Here is a 20,390-nt window from a genome sequence, read left to right as displayed (position 1 = left end):
ATCTGGAATTATCTTCTTACTACTACTGAGACCAGTTACAATACATACAAAGAATGTTTTGTGTGAAAAACAAAGTCAAACCATACACTCTGGATGTCGCTAGACTACATCCCTTTTCTCGAAAAAGGGATGTAAATTAGATACTTTGAAATTGAAATGAAGCCGGGATTTAAATTTCCCACACTTCATTTGCATAATGGTGGCCACAGTTTTTTTTCGAAACAGGGCTTTTTGATAGAAAAACAGCAGTTTAGAGGGGGACCATTCGAAAATAAAACCCTTTTTCGAAAGATCCTGTACTCCTCAAATAGGTTACGTCTATACTACAAGCCTCTTTCGAAGGGGCGCATCTAGACTACAAGCAGATTTTTTCAAAAAAGCAAGCAGCTTTTTTGAAAAAGCACAGTTTGCATTCAATAGAGCCTTTTTTCGAAAGGGTTACTTTTGAAAAAGGCATTATTCCTCATAAAATGAGGTTTACTGCTATTGAAAAAAATGCCGTGTTCTTTTGATTTACTTTCAAAAGAATGTGGCTGCAGTCTAGATGCAGGTGAAGTTTTTTTTAAACAAATCTACTTTTTTTTGAAAAAAACCTCCTGTAGTAGTCTATAAACCATAATGAGGTTTACAGGATCTTTTGAAAAAGGATTTTTTTTTCGAAAGTTCCCTGTCTTAACTGCCTTTTTTCTATCGAAAAGCCCCATTTAAAAAAAAAAATGTGGCCGCCATTATGCAAATGAAGCACGGGAAATTTAAATCCTGGCTTCATTTGCAATTTCAAAGTGTCTAAATTACATCCCTTTTTCGAGAAAAGGGAAGTAGTCTAGACTCACTCGCTAATGTAACACCTTCCTGTAACCATGAGCTGCTGCATGTCTAATTCATCACCCCTTTGAGCTATATTCACTCACTAAAGGAATCACAGTCATTTGTAGGCACCTGAAACATTTTAGCTCCCCCTCAGAATCTGTGTATGGTTTGTCAATGTTCTGTGGCTGCACTTGTGGGCACAGTTGCACGCACCAGAAAACACCAAAGCTTCCCTGCCACATTTGCACAGCCACTCTGCACCAAGGTGAGGATGGCTTCTGGAGCAGATCACCACCAGCATTTTAGCATGTTCCATGGTCTCTATCACCCATCTGTTGATAGCAGTGAGCTGTTACATGAACTCCTATGTATGAAGGATGATTTGCATGTTTCAGGCACTGCCAGAAGGAAGCTGTTGTTGGTGGCAGTTTCTCTCTTGTGATGTTCTTCTGAGCAAATAACCCGGAGTGCACATTATGCAGACATGATTGCTTCTTATCACAGTATAATAAAAACACCAGTGAGAATTAGGCTGCTGACTCTGAAACAGCTGCAGTTATCTACCTTCAAATCTTGTCCGTGATGCTGCTTGATTCAGCAACTCTTTGCTTCTTCATTAAGTTTATTCTTAAGTCAAGTCTGTCCATGCCATGAATTCAAAGCAGTGGTTCTAATTTAGAAAACCAGCAAAAGGCAGAGACCTGGCTGCCTCCTAGACAAGGGATGGGGAACCTCTGATGTGCCAAAAGCACATGATTCAGCAGAGTGAGCTGCTATTGGGCCCCAGTTCTCCATTTCCCATCAATGGTGTCCCAGCTTGCACATCCCACAACTTCCATTGGCCAGGTACAGCAAATTGTGGCCACTTGGAGCTACAAGCGACCGGACCTGAAGACACTCAGGTAAACAAACTGTCTGATGGCCCTCCTGGGGCTAACTCTGACAAACAGCATCTAGCTTGTGGGCTGGAGGTTCTCCACCATTTCCTAGACTGTTATATCAGATTTTTAAATATGACCACATCTGAGTGTTTCTGTTCTTTTTTTCTGTAATGAGAGCCTGCAGTTCGCTCACTGAAACATCACAGCTGATATTTCATGCTTGTTCTTGGTATAGGAAAAAATTACTTTTCTTTTGCACAAAGCTTAATAAAAAAAAGAGCAGTAGTCACATGCATGATGTTAGCCTTTCCCTGAGCTAACCAAGTAAAAGAAATCCAAGCTTTATTGGACTTCCACTTAGTTTCTACCCAGTGGTGCTGATGTAAGCAAGATATGAACACACCAGGTATGCAAAGGCTGCTGTAGCATTTGTGTTTGAAGATAAATGCTCAAAGTGCTTTAAAGTTCATAGATAGTCAGATTAGCTTGGAGAATGCAATGGGTACTCCCTTCCCCTCCCAGCAAATGAGCTGTTTGAATTTGCATTTTAGAGCACTTTAAAATTAGAGACAGAATGCCATGAGATGTGATATGCCAGACCAAGACTCAGAATATCATCTGTGGTACAATTTTGGGGTCAACTGATCACTGGAACCTCTCCTTTCCCCTTACCTGTTTTTACAAATTTCTAAGGGAACTCCAGCACAGTTACAGAGCTATACAGACAAATACCCCAAGGACAGCACCAAAATTTGGTAACATAAGTAAAACATCTGAGTCCAAACTTCACATTAGCACTCTGGTTACTTCACGGCTACGTGTAGACTACAGGCTTCTTTCAGAAGAAGCTTTTTTTGGAAGAGATCTTCTGAAAAATCTTCTTCCGAAAGAGAGTGTCCACACTGCAAAAGAGCATTAGAAAAGTGATCTGCTTTTTCAAAAAATAGAGTCCATGCTGAATGGACGCTCTCTCACATGTAAGCTGTGATTGCAATGGATGGAGTGGCCACCAGGGCACCTGTGCTTTTTCCTCTTTCCTCTTCTTCCAAAAGAACTCCCTCTTTACACGCCTTTTTGTGAAAGAGCTCTTTTGCAAAAAGGCTAATTCCTCATACAATGAGTATTGCTAATGCTGGAAAAGCCCGTCTGTTCTTTCAATTTTCTTGCAGAAGAATGCAATTGCCGTGTGGACGTTCCTTAAGTTTTGTCGGAAAAACAGCCATTTTTCTGACAAGACTCTGTAGTGCAGACATACCCCACATGTTGGCTTTGCCTGAGCAACATCCAAGACCATGTGTGACTCAGCTTTCTTTGGATCTGCCTCAGGCTCTGATATTGCAGGCACTACTTTCACTGTTCATGAAATGGCATGAAATCTGCCAGCAAGGGCTACCTCATGACCAGGCGACAGTTACTATTTACGCTTCATAATCCAGTCACTATGGCGAAAGTTTGCAATGCTTGATTTATTCTTTGCATTTACTATCACCTTTAAGCATTTATCTGGTAATGGTACAAACAGCTGGATTCCAAACATCTTACATTTGGACATTTTCCCTGCAGTCTTTTTGTCTTGATTTGATTGATTCTTCATTTGCATAACTGTCACCAACACCACCGGGTTATTGACATTTGAATCCAGAGGTAAAGTTGAACAGTTAATCAGGCAGCTCCCCAAAAGTTTTGCACTTGGCAACCAGCTGCAGAAGCACATGAGGTCAGTAAGAGTGAATGTGGGCTCCTTGGATACTGGTATCTCAACCACTGACAGATTTTTCTCCAGCCAAGACACTGTGTTGCTCTTTTGCATCTGTCTTAGAGATCTATACAAATTGTAGAGGGGAAGTGGGACAAGTGCCAGCTCATACTTTATCTAACACTGGATATCTACATCTCCAGACTGGCAATAGCTGTCAATTTGCTTAATATCTGACATGCAAGAGTTTCAGAGGGACAGCCGTGTTAATCTCTAACTGAAAAAAAAATGCTTATGCTGGCTTCCTCTTCTTTTATTTGATTGTTTTGTTGAGATTACCACATGATTTAAGATTACGCCTTGTTATAGGTTCCAAGAGGCCTGCTTCACCCGTTTGCAGCCTTCTGGTTCCATACTGCTTCATTTCTTGTGTGTCATTCTCTCTTGTGATACATGAACTTTCTGCAGTTTCAGGTGGGAACATAGTATAGGCTGCAATGTTCACAAGTGGTTGTCTGTTGTCTGGGTTTATTCCAGGTTTAATTCAAACAGGCTTTGTCATTTTTTCAGTAACAATTTATATAATGTCTTGGACAGTAGTTTTGTTTACAGCCACATACTTTGTGGTAGCTTTCTTTGTGAGGCTTGGTGGCTGAAGGCTGCTTTCCACACATCTGTTTTGCCATAGCTGTTACAGCTCTCTTAAAATGTGCTGTCAAGTAATACTTAGTCTGCACCCCTTTTTTTATGTACATATGATAATGCTTCTATCAGTCCTTGTTGACTGATTGCTTGATGGCCATGTCATGCCATAAACTACTGAGGGTATGTCTACATTGCATAGCTATTTCAGGATACTGGAGGTATCCCAAAATAGCTACTCTGCATCTACACAAGCCTTCCATTATTTCAGAATAATTTTTGAAATAATGAGTGTGCCATCCTGGTAAACCTCATTGCATGAGGGTTAAGGGATAGCTTGAAATAGCCTGTTATTTCAAAATTTGGTGCTGTGTAGACACGCCGGATTTCAAAATGAGCTATTTTGAAATAGATTCAAAATAAGATACACAATTTGTGTAGAACAAATTGCATCTCTTATTTCAAATTTAGGGTGCTGTGTAGATGCAGTGTGAGGCATCAGGTAATCCAATACCCTACTCCCTGCCTATCGACTAGGCCATGATATATATCTGGCTTCTCCTCCAGTGGTCTGGTTTCTGCTGTATTTTTACAATGCATTTAGCATCATTCATACAAGCTCACTAGAAGTCAAGTGTAATCAACAGTGCAAATGCCTCAAGCTGCATGGATTGTTATCATCTCTCTTAGCTGCTCTGTCATCATCAGTAGTTGGGATAAATGGGATAAAATGTATCTGAATAGGTTCCCCCCACACGCACTTTGGATAAGTGGTGTGGAATAATTGGACACCGTCCATGAAGTCAATGCATGTTAGCGGTTCCTCCAATAAGTGTCTCTTTTGTGACTGGGGGATCATTCAGTCCTGGAAGAATTCTACAATTTTACTATGGATTCAAAGGTAACAATTGCAGAATTCCACCAAGACTAATCATTGTTGATAGAATCACCAGGTGCCAGCCATTTCAAGCAATTCATTTCCTCGTTCATAAATATGGGAATTCTAACACAGTTGTTATATGCTTTCCTTCTAAGAGCATGGCTGTTGACTGACACATCACAGATACTGACTTCTACAATGATGTCACCAAACCCACTTTCCTGTATTACATGGCCTATATAACCCAGTAGCCCTGTAGTATCTTGGAGACTAACAAAATATATAGGATCATGAGCTTTCATGAGTACTCATGTGAGGAAGTAGGTTTTACCCACAAAAGTTCATTATCCTATATATTTTTGTTAGTCCCTAAGGTGCCTCAAGACTACTACCATGGCTACCCTTCTAAGACTTTATATCACCCAGGAAATTCATTGCAAGTCGTATACTGCCCATCTTAAGGTAATCACTGTAGAATTTATTTTGATTCCTCCATTAATCAATTCGTGTTTTGAAATAGATTGCTTAACCATACACAACATAGGTAAGTCCTGAAAAAGGACCAAACTCTGAAAACATTTAATCTTGTTGTACTCATCAGTTGCCAGTGTTAGAATCAAATTTCATAAAATAGCAGACAGAATTTTTTTATCAAATGAGTCTATTTTACAAATAATGACAAATATATTGATGTATTACATGGTATAAACAAGCTCATACTATTGTGTGTCTATAGACTCTTGCTTGAACCAAAGCCTAAAAAGTATGGGGAAATAGATAAAATATATCACCTCAGGCTAAATATTTATGAAAACATATTTTGATGTCATAGTTACACTATCAACCGTGTTCAAGAACTTTCTTCTAATTATAGTCAAAATTAAATTACGTTTCTTTGAGTTATGGACTTCTTTGTGATTTTATGATTTTTCAGATTGGATTTCCAATAATAGTTAAACATTGTGATATAGGATACTGTACAACTTCCTGTATTTGGATGTATGCTGCTGATAACAACCGGGAAAGTGCCTAATATGCCAGCAAAGACATTTTTCTAGTTGATAGGTTACTTTATTAATAAAACTCATTAATAAAACTCATTAATAAAATTCCCTTTGAAATCTGACTGGTAGACTACATTATTATCTAATTGTGAATGTGATTACTTCACCAATAAGAACAACTGCATGGTTAGTGTTTAAATAAATCTACAAAAACTGATTTTTTTTCTTTAATGTCTCCATTTTAGATATCTTTGCCATAATAATTGACATGCAGTGTTGTTTACTTCCTTGCCCAAATCCAGAAAATCTTTGTTTCTATGATGGAACAATATTTTCTAGACTAATTAAGCTAATTTGAAATAAAAACTGATTGTTGCCATAAAAGGATGGGGAGGATGGAGAAAAATGTCATAAAATGCCATGATTTCTTTCATAAAGGAAAATGAAATTTTGTCTTCACTGTAAGAAAAGGAGACAGAAAATACAAGACTATTGTATAACTGTTAATCTTTCTCCCTTAGGAGAATTAAATTTACAATGCAGAGTAATACTTTAGGGGTACGTCTAAACTACATGCCTCCGTCGATGGAGGCATGTAGATTAGCCAGATTGGCAGAGGGAAATGAAGCCACGATTAAAATAATCGCGGCTTCATTTAAATTTAAATGGCTGCCCCACTCTGCCGATCAGCTGTTTGTTGGCAGATCGGGGCAGTCTGGACGCGACGCACCGACAAAGAAGCCTTTCTTGATCGGCACAGGTAAACCTGGTTTCACGAGGCATACCTGTGCCAATCAAGAAAGGCTTCTTTGTCGGCGCGTCGCGTCCAGACTGCCCCGATCTGCCGAGAAACAGCTGATCGGCAGAGCGGGGCAGCCATTTAAATTTAAATGAAGCCACGATTATTTTAATCGCGGCTTCAATTCCCTCTGCCGATTTGGCTAATCTACATGCCTCCGTCGACGGAGGCATGTAGTCTAGACACACCCTAGGAGAATGAAGAAGAAGGTTTGAAACATTCTTTATCGTACATCCTTTAACTCTGGTTTGCATTTTCTGCTTCAAAATGGTAAGTCCTGGTCTACAATATAGAATTAGGTTGACAAAAGGCAACTTAAATCAATCTAATTCCATAAGTATCTTTACAGAAATTTTGCTTTTTGCCAATGTAATTTGCTTGCCGCCCCTGCACGAGAGGTATAGCGTCACTATCAACACGGTTAGGTCAACGGAGCCTTCCCACAATGTGCACACTGATTATTCAGTTGCTGCAAAGGCTCCTGGTGAAAATGTGCATTACTGACACAAGAATTAAAATGTGAACACTAGCAAGTAATATAATTACAGCAGCAGCTTTTTATTGATATAAGTTAAGTAACTTTATTTTGTGGTGTAGACATGACCTAAGTCTGTGCATGTTTTTAAAAAACAAAATGAAACAACTCCCCACCACCTCTTCTTTACAGTGAAGAAAGGACCTTTCCACTCCCTTTCTTTTGATTAAATGTTTAGAAACACAGCAGCTGTGTCTGTCATGTTTCAAAAGAAATTATAGGTAAGAGTGTGCAACACTGAGTTTGAAGAAGGCAAAGGTTTTCCTTTATTGTTACACTGTATGAAACAAATCTATTCATATAACTACCATTGTACTGTATACCATATATAGGATTGTTTCTTTTCCACAAATTCACACAAATAAAGTAAAATAAATTAAATGGCTAAATAAGATTACACAAAAATGTACAGTCTATGTTCTGGATAAATTGTTTATATGTCAGAATTGTAAAGAGTCTACTGTGATGTTATTCCTCTGGATATTGACACAGGGCATTTCCTCCTACCTTTTGTGAGAATGTTACTTCGAGCATATAGATGCATAATTTAAAAATGTTTGGTTAAAATGTGTGTTCACAAAACTGTAATTATTCTATAATTATTCCGTGTTACTAAAAAGTCATATTGTCATAACTGCTTTTTGCAGACTTATACTTCATTCACTATGGGCATAACTAGCAATGTGGAAAAATGTTTAATTTCTCTTGTGACTCCTTTATATTCACAGTGGAATTTCTTAATAAATGTCCCATAAAAGTTTTGAAATAATTTACAGGAAAGCACAATCACCCAGGCTACGTCTACACTGCAGGCTTTTTGCGCAAGAACAGCTGTCCTTGTGCAAAAACTTGCAGAGCATCTACACTGCATGGCTGTGTCTAGACTGGCCAGTGTTTCCAGAAAATCATCCGCTTTTCCGAAAAAACTTGCCAGCCGTCTACACTAGCCCCTTGAATTTCCGCAAAAGCACTGACGATCTCATGTAAGATTGTCAGTGTTTTTGCGGAAATACTATGCTGCTCCCGTTCGGGCAAAAGTCTTTTTCTGAAAAACTTTTGCACAAAAGGGCCAGTGTAGACAGAGATTTGTTTTCCACAAAAAAGCTCCGATCGTGAAAAAGGCAATCGGGGCTTTTTTGCGGAAAAGCGCGTCTAGATTGGCCACGGATGCTTTTCCGCAAAAAGTGCTTTTGCAGAAAAGCGTCCATGCCAATCTAGACGCTCTTTTCTGAAAATGCTTTCAATGGAAAACTTTTCCGTTAAAAGCATTTCCGGAAAATCATGCCAGTCTAGACATAGCCTATATGTGTTCTTGTGCAAGTAAATTTACAGTAAAGCATCAGAAGAGAGGGCTTCTTGCGCAAGAGTTATTCCTCTCCCCGTGAGGAATAAGCCCTCTTGTGCAAGAGCTCTTGCACAAGAAGGCAGTGTGGATGGGCAACAGGGGTTTATTGCGCAAGAAACCCCTATGGCTAAAATGCCCATCAGAGCTTTCTTGCACAAGAGAGCATCCACACTGCCATGGATGCTCTTGAGCAAAAGCACATAGCAATGTGGACATGCTGTTATGCAAGACCCTTTGCGCAAGAACTTTTGCACAAAACAGTTCTTTCATACGAAGCCTGCATTGTAGACATAGCCCCAAAGTTTGGTCCAAGCTGTTTCAAGTAGGCTTCTTTTTCCTCTAAATAACAGAAGTAACGAGGCTAATTAATGCAAACTCATAAGAAGGCAGAAACAACCCACAGTACTGTACATCAAAGTAAATATTGCTATAATTCTGTGAGAAACAGGAAAAAATAAGTGCCACTACTTACAATGTCATATGTGAAATGATCAACAAAGTTGATTTAGAGTAAATACTCAAGAAAGTCATCCAAATGGAATTCAGACATTTCACAGAGTATCATCGATGAAGAAAAACTTACAGATTTGGAGATTGATGTTGAAAATGGATCCTTCTGGAGACACTTTCCTTCAGGGGAGTTGTGTGTGGGGTAGCATGTCTTTGCTTGTAGGATATCATCTTGCACTTATCTGTGTGGATAGACTCCTGTGTGATACAGCGCCGCACACTAGACAGAGAGGACTCTATGCAGGACTGTTGTGTGAGGAATGATAGTAAGACTTCAAAAATCGAATCCTTAAATTTTAAGTAGTACTGCATGTAGCAGGAATCTTGGAAATTCTCAAAAGTCTTCACAGGATGGACTGTATCTTAACAGAGAACATGTAAGTGAAGGCACTTGAGAAATTTGCCGTGGTAAATTTATTTTTCTTTCACTGAAAAAGTAACTTAGTCTTGGTGAAAAATGAGACTCTCAGTCAAAATCATTTTCCCACAGGAAGACTGAATGTAGAAAAAAAGTAGGTCTCTGAAAATGTATCCTTAAAATTTTGGGGGGGAAGAATGTAGAAGGATTAGGTCTGTTTCCTTAACATTAGCATGCTTTAGAAAATAGAACTATGTAGAACAGCAGTTCTCACACATTTTGATACCAGGGACCAGCTCGCTGCTTACCTAAAGTTTATCAGGGAGAGCTTAAGGACTGGTGAGAGTCCCAGGACTGATCATTGATAAATACTGGCATAGAGAGTTCAGGGATCCCAATCAGAACACTTTGTACAGAAAGCATGTGTTTGGGGTTGGGTTTTTTTGGGGGGGAGTGGGGGAAATAAGATATGGAAAAACAACATGAACAAATATAAAAATAGGTTAAAAGGATTACTTAATGCTGAAAGTCATGTTTGTATTGATTTTGGAAAAATTCTGCCTATTAATTTCCAATTTATTGTGGAAATTAATTTAACTGGTGAAATGCTGTGCCCGAGAACATTCTATTGCAATTTTCAGCCCGAATGGAAATCATACAGACAAGATTATGTTTGAACATTTTTCAGCACAGGGATCCAATCCTGTAAACACTTGCTATGGTGTATCGTTCCTGTATAACACTCAATAGGTCCTTTGTTTAATCAGGGTGAATATGATGGCAGAGGAGTCCAATTTTTCTAGAATGAATAGGTGAGCTGAATCTCTGTACAACTTTGAAAAGTGCCTTTAAATTTTCCTATAAAGAAATATAGAAGCCTTTATACAGATTAAGTCTGGATTAATTTGTCAAATTCTTACTTATGCCTGAACTAGACATGAGCAGCTATTGTGTGTCAGTATCCAGCAGATTAACATTTTTTCCAGGATTTACATGCAACTGGAAGCCAGTGTGCCACATCTTGCTTAAACATTATTAAGCAATATACATAAAAAGGAAACAATACACCATTAGATATTCTGAGGTTTCATTAATTAAACCCTATCATTAGGTTAAAGGTGAAGCTTCTTTTATTTTGCACATTCAAACTAACTGTGTTTTGAATAGATTTACAGTGGGGACAACAATATATAAAGCTACTTATACCTGCTGGGCACATAGGAGAAACTCTCTTAGCATCCATTGGAACCCTCCACACCTGGAATTTCTATACATTGTACAAGCAGTTTATATTACAGCTTTTTCACACACAATTTTGTTTATAAATTACAGATTTAAAGTTACATAAAGAAGCCTACACAGAATTCCATCTATAGGAAGTACTCATTCCCCCCCACACCCATCAAACTTAGATTGTCTCTTGATTTAAGTAGTATTTTAACTGACTGTGTTATTTGATAGTGGAATGTATGCATCATTCCTGACATCATGGATGAATCAAAACAAAATACCAGGAGGAAAATGCAGAAATTTCTCCATCTAAGAAAGACATCCTCTTGTGTCCAATATAGGATTCACTAGATTTCTTTTATGCTATATAAAGAGTAGCTCATACAGCACAAGGTTCAATCAAGAATGCCTAATCTTTCCAGTACATCACCTTGAGTTCCTGGAGAATAGCATAATTGGGGTATATTTATAATTACATCCATCCAACATTCACCTCCTGGCTTCCTCTTTCTTTGCAGAGTAATGTCAGTAATTTTCTTCAGTAAACTAAGCTAGAATGACAAGAGTGCCTTACTCTAATAGGTTTAGTGTGCAGTATCTAAGGTTATATTTAATTCTTTACTGAAAACCTGCAGTGACTGACTATAGGGCTGTAAAATTAACATTTAAATCACCATAATATTCTCAAGACAACAGTAGTTTACAGCCACGGTACTGAATCAGCTGTAAAATCTACCCAGTTTCCTTCTGTGTTTATGCAATCCCCAATTCACAAGGACATTAACCAATATGAAATTTGCAGGGTAAAGACATGATTAGTGATGGACTCATGGCTGAAAACTGGCAGGTGGAATATGGATTGGGACATAGCTTGCATTCATCTAGAAAAAGTAAATCTTAGAAAGCAAGACATTCTCTTTGTAAAATTGTAGTGCAAACATCATTTTAGAGGTATCTATTTAGCAACAGAACATTAAGGTCAAATAAAATATTCCGTTTCAGATTTCTTTTATGTTATTTTTCCCGAAATAGTGAACACAGGTAAAGTGAGGCAGTACACCCTTAAAAGGAAAGGCAAAAGGCATCAGGAAGACTTAATACACTTCACTTCCCTGTCATAGAAAACATAGTATTGTAAGAGTGCCTTGCATGCAGAGAATTAAATCACTTATTTAATCACCGATTTCAAGTAATAGTTTGACAAACTGCCTATTTAATCTCTGTTTGCTACTGACAGAAGAACAAATGGAAACCTGTCTAATGGATGTGATAAATATAATATACATATAAAATAAAAAAGAGTCATCTTTGTGACTATTCCATAGATTATGATAGTGCTCAAAATGTGTGAGGGAATTACCAGACATAGGAAGATGATCCCTGCCCAAACAAGCTGTTATTTGTGCTATGATGACCCAGTTGTGTTTGTTGTGCATACTTTTGACTAACAATTATGGTAAATTTCCTTTAACTCACTACTAAGGATTCAGCTCTCGAAATTCAATTCAGAATTCTATTTACATAAATATTCACAAGCCTAACAGGTTTGTATATGCAGTAAAGTTAACTGCTAGGCTGTGACTATACACACTTACACTTTAAAGCCTGAAATAGCTGATTTGACAGACGTGCCTTTATAGCTGGTGCTCGTGTATAAAGGTGTTGCTCCCCGACACCGGTGCCTGTTGCGATGGAGTGAAGTTGGCCAGGGGAATCACCTTGACTGTATCTTCACTGGTACAATGTCTTTCACAGGTGTTATAGAACTGGGGCCGTGGACCACCTTGGCTTTTGTCACTATCATCCTTCAGAAGGGGCCTTCCATGCGCATGTCTTCCCTCGGGCCTGCTTCCTCGACCCCATCCTTGCTGGAAACCAAATGATGGCAAAGGAGGGTTGGATTGTTGGTACTGTGTCAAAGAAGGTGGCATCCAGCAGTTGTCAGAATGGCCTAGGATAAGACATTCTTGTGTGCAGGTTTCGGAAGCTTCAGCAAGGGCTTTTTGGAGATTCACTTCAATAGCTGAGAAAGGAGAAAATGACAAGAGATTAGCTAGTATTCAGGAGACTCTGCTGAGAACAGGCTGAGGCCTACTGACACAGGCCACAATCCTGCAAATGCTTCTACATGATTGCACAGGAACTAAGCATGTGTGTGTCCATGTGAAGGGTCACAGCGCTCATGAGCAGGTATAAGAAAAAACTATTAATATTTACTGTAGAGACTATATCATATCCATATCCATATAATTAAAGGTTTCAAAGTTCATCATTTCCCCTCCATGGACACAAAATTATCACCTGAATTATAAATCAACTGGTAAAGATTATAATAAATTAACCTCCATTTATTAGAAAGTTTGCCTAGAATTGGCTGGTTAAGAATTTACCATTGTTAAATAACACCTTTTTGAATATATTCCTTGAACATTTGACACTTTTAAAAAAGGGCAAAGTAAAATTAATCTGGGCACTTAGTCTATTGGATTTAAAGACATGCTTGAGAGTTTAAAGAATGAAAGACATAGTAACAGCTATCATAAAGCGAATTGATTTCTCCATGCCTTGAAACCTATATTTGAAACCTTAACAAATCAGAGGGTAATAGCAGAAGAAACTGTAGCCCTCTTTAAAATATGAGGTGTTGCATCATGGTAATGTGCGTAAATGTAGCAGGTTGTATAGATGTAGCACTTGAAAAAGGATTATAGACATTTTAATTTGTTCAAACATGAAACTGCAGGACAAGTTTATACAATATATAAAATGAAACATACTGAACCTGAAATAATGCTGGTCAGTTACAGTAAAGGCTGTTGACTTTGCTATATACGGAAACTTTTAATGATATATTAAGTTAGATCTATCCGTGCTGTCTCCGCAAGTACTTTCAGAAAGTATGTACTTTTTTGTGAATGCTGTTTGAGTAATCATCCCAAAACAGCTGAAAGGCTTTTAAAGAATTATATGTTTCGCTGGCTGCATATCACTAAATAAACAGGACTTCCGTAAATAAGGATATATATTTTTAACCTTTAAAGGTGTCTGAAACTTTACCAAAAGAACTTTCAAAACAGGATTTTGCCACATCACTTATTTAAACATAAATTATGCAACAATAAACTTTTAAAATGAAAGCAAAACATAATTCTGAGGGATATGTTGGCTTTTTTTAGGCTAATCTCAAACACTGCATTGCTGATTTTTAACATTTTTAGAAAGTCTAAATATGACTAAAATGTACAAAATTGTCACAATCTACCTCCATGCAAGAGCTGTACATCTATGCTTAGAGCTACCCTGTAATATATATACTTTGTGACATATAAACATTATTATTTTTGTCAGACTACTACTACTAAGGAGGAAACTGCCTATTATAAAATAGTTTGGCTTGCATTATGAAAATACCAGACTCTGGATTGCACCACATAAAATACACTGAAAAAGTATGTGTCTGGTAATTAAATATCTGATTGTTCAAAACAACACGTTTATGCTGATAAACTGGGCAATTCAGCATCTCTCTTGCCAATTTATCTCAATACTTTTTAAAAAAAAATTAATCCTGACAATCATTTGGCACTACTGAAATGCACATTCAGTTATGCTGGGCCAGATGGATAGTACTAGGCATAAATGTAGGAGTCATGAAGTGTTAAAGCCTAGGCGCACACACAAAAAAGTTATTACTACAGATGGAATATTCCTGACTTTTCAGCATTTGACAGTAACTTTCTATAATCACATCTGCTAAGTTTCATGTAGTCATGTCTACTTTTAGTGGGATTACATATAATACTCATTTACATTTGTGTAAATCTGGGGTAAATCCATTGACCCTTATATATTGTTGACTTCAATGAGTCACTCTGGTTTGGTACCAATGTAAACACACGTAGAATTTGACCATTTTCAAGCATGAGTGAAACCTTTGACATTCCCAGCACCTATGACAAATCAATAGAAATGGACACGTGTCTACATACATATTTATTTTTATTTAAAGAAATCAAATAGTTTCAGCTATTTAGCTCCATACAAAAGATGATACAGTCCTTAAACTGTACTAATAGCTCAACTTCCAGAAAGAAACAAACATAAAAGTATATGGCAGACAGCGATAATTTCTAGTGAAGATGCTAGATGACAAAATGGTGCACTACAAGCCAACTTCGGATATGTCCTATACATCCATATTGACAGAAGAGTTAGAGGGATGTTTCGTCAGATGACCACTGCATTCTGAAAACACTTATAATGCATTCATATTTGGAGAAAGGCATTTCTCTGATTTTCCACTTAGGCACACATTTAACAAAAGAATCCTGGCAAAATCTAAGTATAAGCCATATAAACTATACAAGCAACAAGGAGTCCTGTGGCACCTTATAGACTAACAGGTGTATTGGAGCATAAGCTTTTGGGGGCAAAGACCCACTTCATCAGATGCATGTAGGTCTTTGCCCACGAAAGCTTATGTTCCAATACACCTGTTAGTCTATAAGGTGCCACAGGACTCCTTGTCGCTTTTGCAGATCCAGACTAACACGGCTACCCCTCTGATAATAAACTATACAGTTATTTCTCAGACTGCAAACTGTGTCAGCTCTGATCTTGTATGCAGGATTGAAGCCCTACATGGTAAATTCTTTGGGTAGGTCTACACTGCACATTAAGCCTTGGTCTGTGGGACACAGGGCTAGTGTTTCCTAGACTGTGCCTAAGCATCTGTAGCGCATACTACTCAGGATTTACTGTCTCTGGACCAGGGTCTCACAGCATTAGCATCCATACTACACAACACAGACTTTCCCACTGGTTTGAGGTATTCCCACATTGCAAAATGGCAGAGCTTAAACCTGAGTCACAGGACTCAGGTTCTGACCTTTCTCATACTAGGGTCCTAGAACCTAGGTTTTGAGTGTGTATTGACAAAAGTTAGACTGAATTACGTGTGCTAACTGGGGGTGGGAAGTGTTTGGGTTCAAAACGAAGTCAGGCTTTGTTTGCAATATAAACACACTCTCATAACATCATTTCAGCTAAGCAGATTTTCTGAAAAGTTGAGGGAGCTGAAGAGGAAGTAAAATGCATTTAGTAAACTTAAGCAAACCCACAAAAAATCTTCTCTGCAGGATGTCAGACTTTAGAGAAAATGTCCCTCCCAGTGTAGTCAACTCTTCATTAAATAAATGTACACCACACTCATTTTAAACACACAAATTGCTTATAAGGATCTTCTACTAATGGCCTTGCTTCAAAAGAACCAAAGATCTGAAAGATGAAAGATTAAAATAACTTCTAAATCTAAATTGGCTGGGTATAGGAAGTACCATCAGTGTGACTCTGAAACAGATATCCACAGGAGACTGGGTATGCTGCAGGAAATCAAAATAATTCAGGATGTCACAGTGAATATATTGTGCGACAGGCAAGGTCCCAAATATCTGCATTTAACGGGATCCTGGAAAACCTCAACAACTGATGTTCAGCAATAAAATGTGCTAGCAAGGATAATTGGGATGCAAAATAATCTGTGCGAATATGGAGCAAAAAAATAAAAAAGACAGCAGTATGAAATATGATGTTTTTAGCCCAATGAAATAAGAACCATTGTTGGAACATAATTCATCAGTTCTTGGCTGAACATAAAATGAAATATAGTGAGTATTTTGCATGAATATTCACCAGGCACCATCTTTTTTGTACCTGCATTTTCCAAGCAGTGCATGCATCTTCGTTCTGTGACTAATTCAGTCTTGTTTAAACTTCTATTTTGTCATTCTCTTTTCTTTGCCATTTGGAGCCTCCCCTTATAGCAATTTGGCACTGGTGCCTCATTCATGTTTAAACTAGAGTTTAATCATACCGTATTTTATATATATTTTATAGATGATTCCCTATTAATAGGAAAGAGGAGCTTCAGACAGATGAAATATTATACTTAGCTTTGGTCTACTCTAGGGAGTTATTTCGAAATAACTCCCATTATTTTGAAATAACAAGGTGAGTGTCCACACTACCAATCCTGTTATTTCAAAATAGCATCAGTGTGGTTGTTCAGCTGCTGCTATTTAAAAATAACTGACCTCTAGAGGCCTCTCACAGCTGTATGTGTGGCCAGTCTGGCCACACCCTTGACAACTCCAATGCTCCCTTCTCTTGTAGAGCTTAAAGCAGCAGGCAGAAGGAAAAGGATTTGTGGCATGTGTGGACTGTTCTCAGCCCAGTGCTGCACAGAACCCATTCTAGGAGCCATGTTGAACCCCAGTGCTCCCTCTGAGCTCCCCATGGCTGTCAGCACTCCCGCAGCACCCTAGGCTGCCCCTGGCCAGGGACAAAAGAGGGCACCAGCTTGGACAGGTGTGGAGATCCTGGACCTCATCAAAGTCTGGGGAGAGGAGACCAACCTTCAGGATCTCTGCACCAGGAGGAGAAATGCCAATGTCTACACTAGCCTGGCCGAAAAAGGACAAATGCAGACCCTTGACCAGGACTACATAAAAATAAAAGAGCTCTGGCAGGCCGACAACAAGGCCAGGGAGCAAAGTGGACACTCTGTGGCAGCTCCTCAGACCTGCTGCTACTACGAGCAGCTTCATTCCATCCTGGGAGGGGAGCCGATCACCACCCCACAACTCGTCATTGAGTCCAACCAGGAAACGCCCGGTGTCAGCCTCCACAAGGATTGTGGAGGACAACGATGATGATGAGGAGGAGCAGGCCAGCCAGGTCATCATGCTGGCCAGCCAGGAACTGCTCTTCACTCTGGAGCCATTCCCTATCCCCTCCAAGATGTCTCCCAGGCCTCGGACGATCCCAAGAAAGGCACTTCAGGTGAAGTCTATAACTTTCCCCATACACACACACGGGGGCAGGCAGTGAGCTGCGAGGGGCTGTGTACTTCTCATTCAGCCTTCTCAGCCTGGGGGTCGCACAACAGCCTGTGCATGTGGCTGCACATGGAGTGCCAGACTGGAGCACTCAGCTCCATGATATTTGCACACAGGAACCTTTCACTCCTTCTCACAAGGTTCCTGGAGAGGCCTGCCTTATTCCGGACTCCATGGGGAGACACCTTCCCACAACAAGCCCCACTAAAGATGCTGGGGTCATGGAAATGCACAGCAGTGCCACATACAGCACAGGGTCATGCTTGCACTCAGGCAGAAGAGACTGAACTCGTGCATGGGAAGCGGGGGGGGGGGGGGGGGTTGAAGGAAGAGGAGACCCTAGTAGCACTCTCTCTTGCAAGCAACCTCCCCTGACATCCCTCCCTCCTCCTCCCCCCTCAGGCAGGCAGGGATAGAAGTTCTCTCTATATGGGACACCACTAGTGCTAGACCCGCAGTTTGTGGGATACAGAAAGCAACTGAATTGTCCTCTCCTCCCTAGCTCACCTTCAGATTCCTGACCTGGCCAGTGCCTTCCCATGCCTCCTTGTTCCTGGGCCATCGGTGCAGTGAGGCTTCCCTGGGGTGTCCATTTACCTGCAGGAATGTGCCCATTGTCTAGGCAACAGATGGCCTTGTTCAAAGCACATCACCGTTTTCTGACCCAAGACTTCAGTGTCGGCACAGAGATTAGGGCTAAGCTTCATGTGAAGTATCTCTTGGGATGACTGCCCTTTTAAGTTTTCTTCACAGCTGGGCCAGCTGTGAGCATGGTGTCTCCACCACCTCCCACACCATCTTCCCGACTTAGTGGGATACTCCAGAGGAAGCAAACACAGGAAGACCTCTTGGGGTGCCAGATGGCCTGCCTCCAATCCCTCATCTAGCGGTTCTACAAAGAGCATCGGGAGCCAGCTGCTGACTGGAAGGAGAGCCTGGCTGACCAGGAGCAGTGGAAAGCTATGTGGGATCAGCTGGCATGCCAGCATGAGGCCAGGTGCTCCTCTCTCACCTCTGTGATGGAGCGCATGGTCACATGCATGGAATGGAGCACCAGCCACCTCCCCACTCCTGTCCCCCCCAACTCCCCACCTCTGCCCCACCTCCCCTTGGTTCCCCTCTTATCCCTCCCTAGGGGCTGCTGTGCCCCAGAATACATGGCGGTAGGACCTCTCGGGCACCTGAACCCTCCCATGCTACCTGAGGTAGGTGTCAGTCCTAGTTTTGTCCCTGAGCTTCCCTCCCCCATTCTAGGTTCTTTCCCTAGTTTCTCCCCTGTTGTATATCTCCCAAATAACCAGAGTTGGGTGGTTTTTTAAAAGGTTTTTTAAAATATTTCCTCTGCAAGGGAAGGGGGAAGGTAAGAAGGGAGGGCAAGGGAAGGGAGGAATGGGGAAGGAAAGACACACCGAGGGAATGCAGGAACCACTTGTAGAGAGTCTCAGAGGTGGGTTTGGCTGAAATTATCTCTCAAGGTCTCCCAAATGAGCACAGTCGCCTCATGTGGTTTCCGTATGGCACTGGTGTCCAGCTGCTCATAAGCCGTGGCCAGCTGTTCTGTCTCCGCCCCCGACATTGGCAGAAATATCTCCCCTTGCTCTCACATAGGTTGTGGAGCACACAGCAGGCAGCCACCAGATAGGGGATGTTGCACTCGCTCATGTTCAGGAAGGTGAGGAGACTCCTGAACCTCCCCTTTAACTGGCTGAAGGCAAACTCCACAATCATGCGGCACCTGATGAGCCTGGTGTTGAAGTTCTCTTTGGTGGGGTCTAGGCTGACCATGAAGGGCTTCTTGAGCCAGGGGAGCAATGGGTAGGATGCATCACCCAGGATGCAATTTGGTTTGTCTACGTCCCTGGCCCTGATGGTGTGGTCAGGGGGAAAAGTGCCGGCATGCATCTTCTGGAGCAGGCATGAGTTCTGGAAGATGTGGGCATCATGCACCTTCCCTGACCAACCGACATTAATGCCTGTGAACCATCTCTTGTGGTGAACCAGGGCCTGCAGCACCATTAAGAAGTACCCTTTTCTGTTTATATAGTCCACGGCGCAGTGGTTAGGGACCAGGATGGAGATAAGAGTGCCGTCTATGGCCTCCTCACAGTTAGGGAAGCCCATGGCAGTGGCCATTCCCATGTGGAAGTTCTGGAGCCATTGATGGTCGTCCCATCACTGCAGGATGATGCAGCCCCACTAGTTGGAATTGGTTTCCCTCCACCAGAAGAGGCGTTCCACGGTGTCCAGGAGACTGAGGATCATTTGCTGCAGCAGGAGCACGAGGACATAGGTGAAGGGGTTCTCTGGATGGGGCCGGTCATCATCCTGCCTGAGCAGCACATGGACAGTTTGGATGAACTCCACCATGAGGTACAGCATAAGGCCCGTGAGCCTGGCACTGCTTTGTCATACATTTTTAGGAAAAAAAGCAAATTCACTGACATGTTCTGTGAATTTGGATCAGTTTATCTAACTCTAACTGGCCTGATCCTCCGGAATAAAGCCCTTTTCCGGAGGATTTCTTATTCCTACCTGAAGTAGGAATAAGAGATCCTCCGGAAAAGGGCTTTATTCTGGAGGATCGCGCCAGTCTGGACGCTCTTTTCCGGCTTTTCCCCAAGCCGGAAAAAAGCGGCGGCCATGTTTATTTAAATCCCGCGGGGGATATTTAAATCCCCCGCTGATTTCCCTATTCCAAAGTTAGAAATTAGCATGCCTCTTCTGAAGAAAGGGCCAGTGTAGACGTAGCCTGCATGTGTTGTTAGTCTATAAAGTGCTACCAGACCATTTCTTGTTTTATAATT

General features: G+C 40.7%; 1 protein-coding gene across 3 annotated transcripts in view; it reads right to left on the bottom strand.

The window, feature by feature from the left end:
• Nucleotides 1-6,846: 6,846 nt before the first annotated feature.
• The window catches only part of PCDH11X (protocadherin 11 X-linked), a 1,122,530-nt gene continuing 1,108,986 nt past the window's right edge, over nucleotides 6,847-20,390 (bottom strand). For all 3 annotated transcript variants that reach the window (XM_075940729.2, XM_075940728.2, XM_075940730.2), the window contains one exon: nucleotides 6,847-12,713. In XM_075940729.2, the coding sequence (XP_075796844.2) occupies nucleotides 12,325-12,713 (389 nt within the window). In that variant the 3' untranslated portion in view covers nucleotides 6,847-12,324. The remainder of the gene's footprint in view (nucleotides 12,714-20,390) is intronic.

Source organism: Pelodiscus sinensis, chromosome 13 (assembly GCF_052426305.1).
Source record: "Pelodiscus sinensis isolate ZL-2025 chromosome 13, ASM5242630v1, whole genome shotgun sequence".
Lineage (NCBI taxonomy): Eukaryota > Metazoa > Chordata > Testudines > Trionychidae > Pelodiscus > Pelodiscus sinensis.
This window is presented reverse-complemented; position numbering and strand designations above follow the sequence as displayed.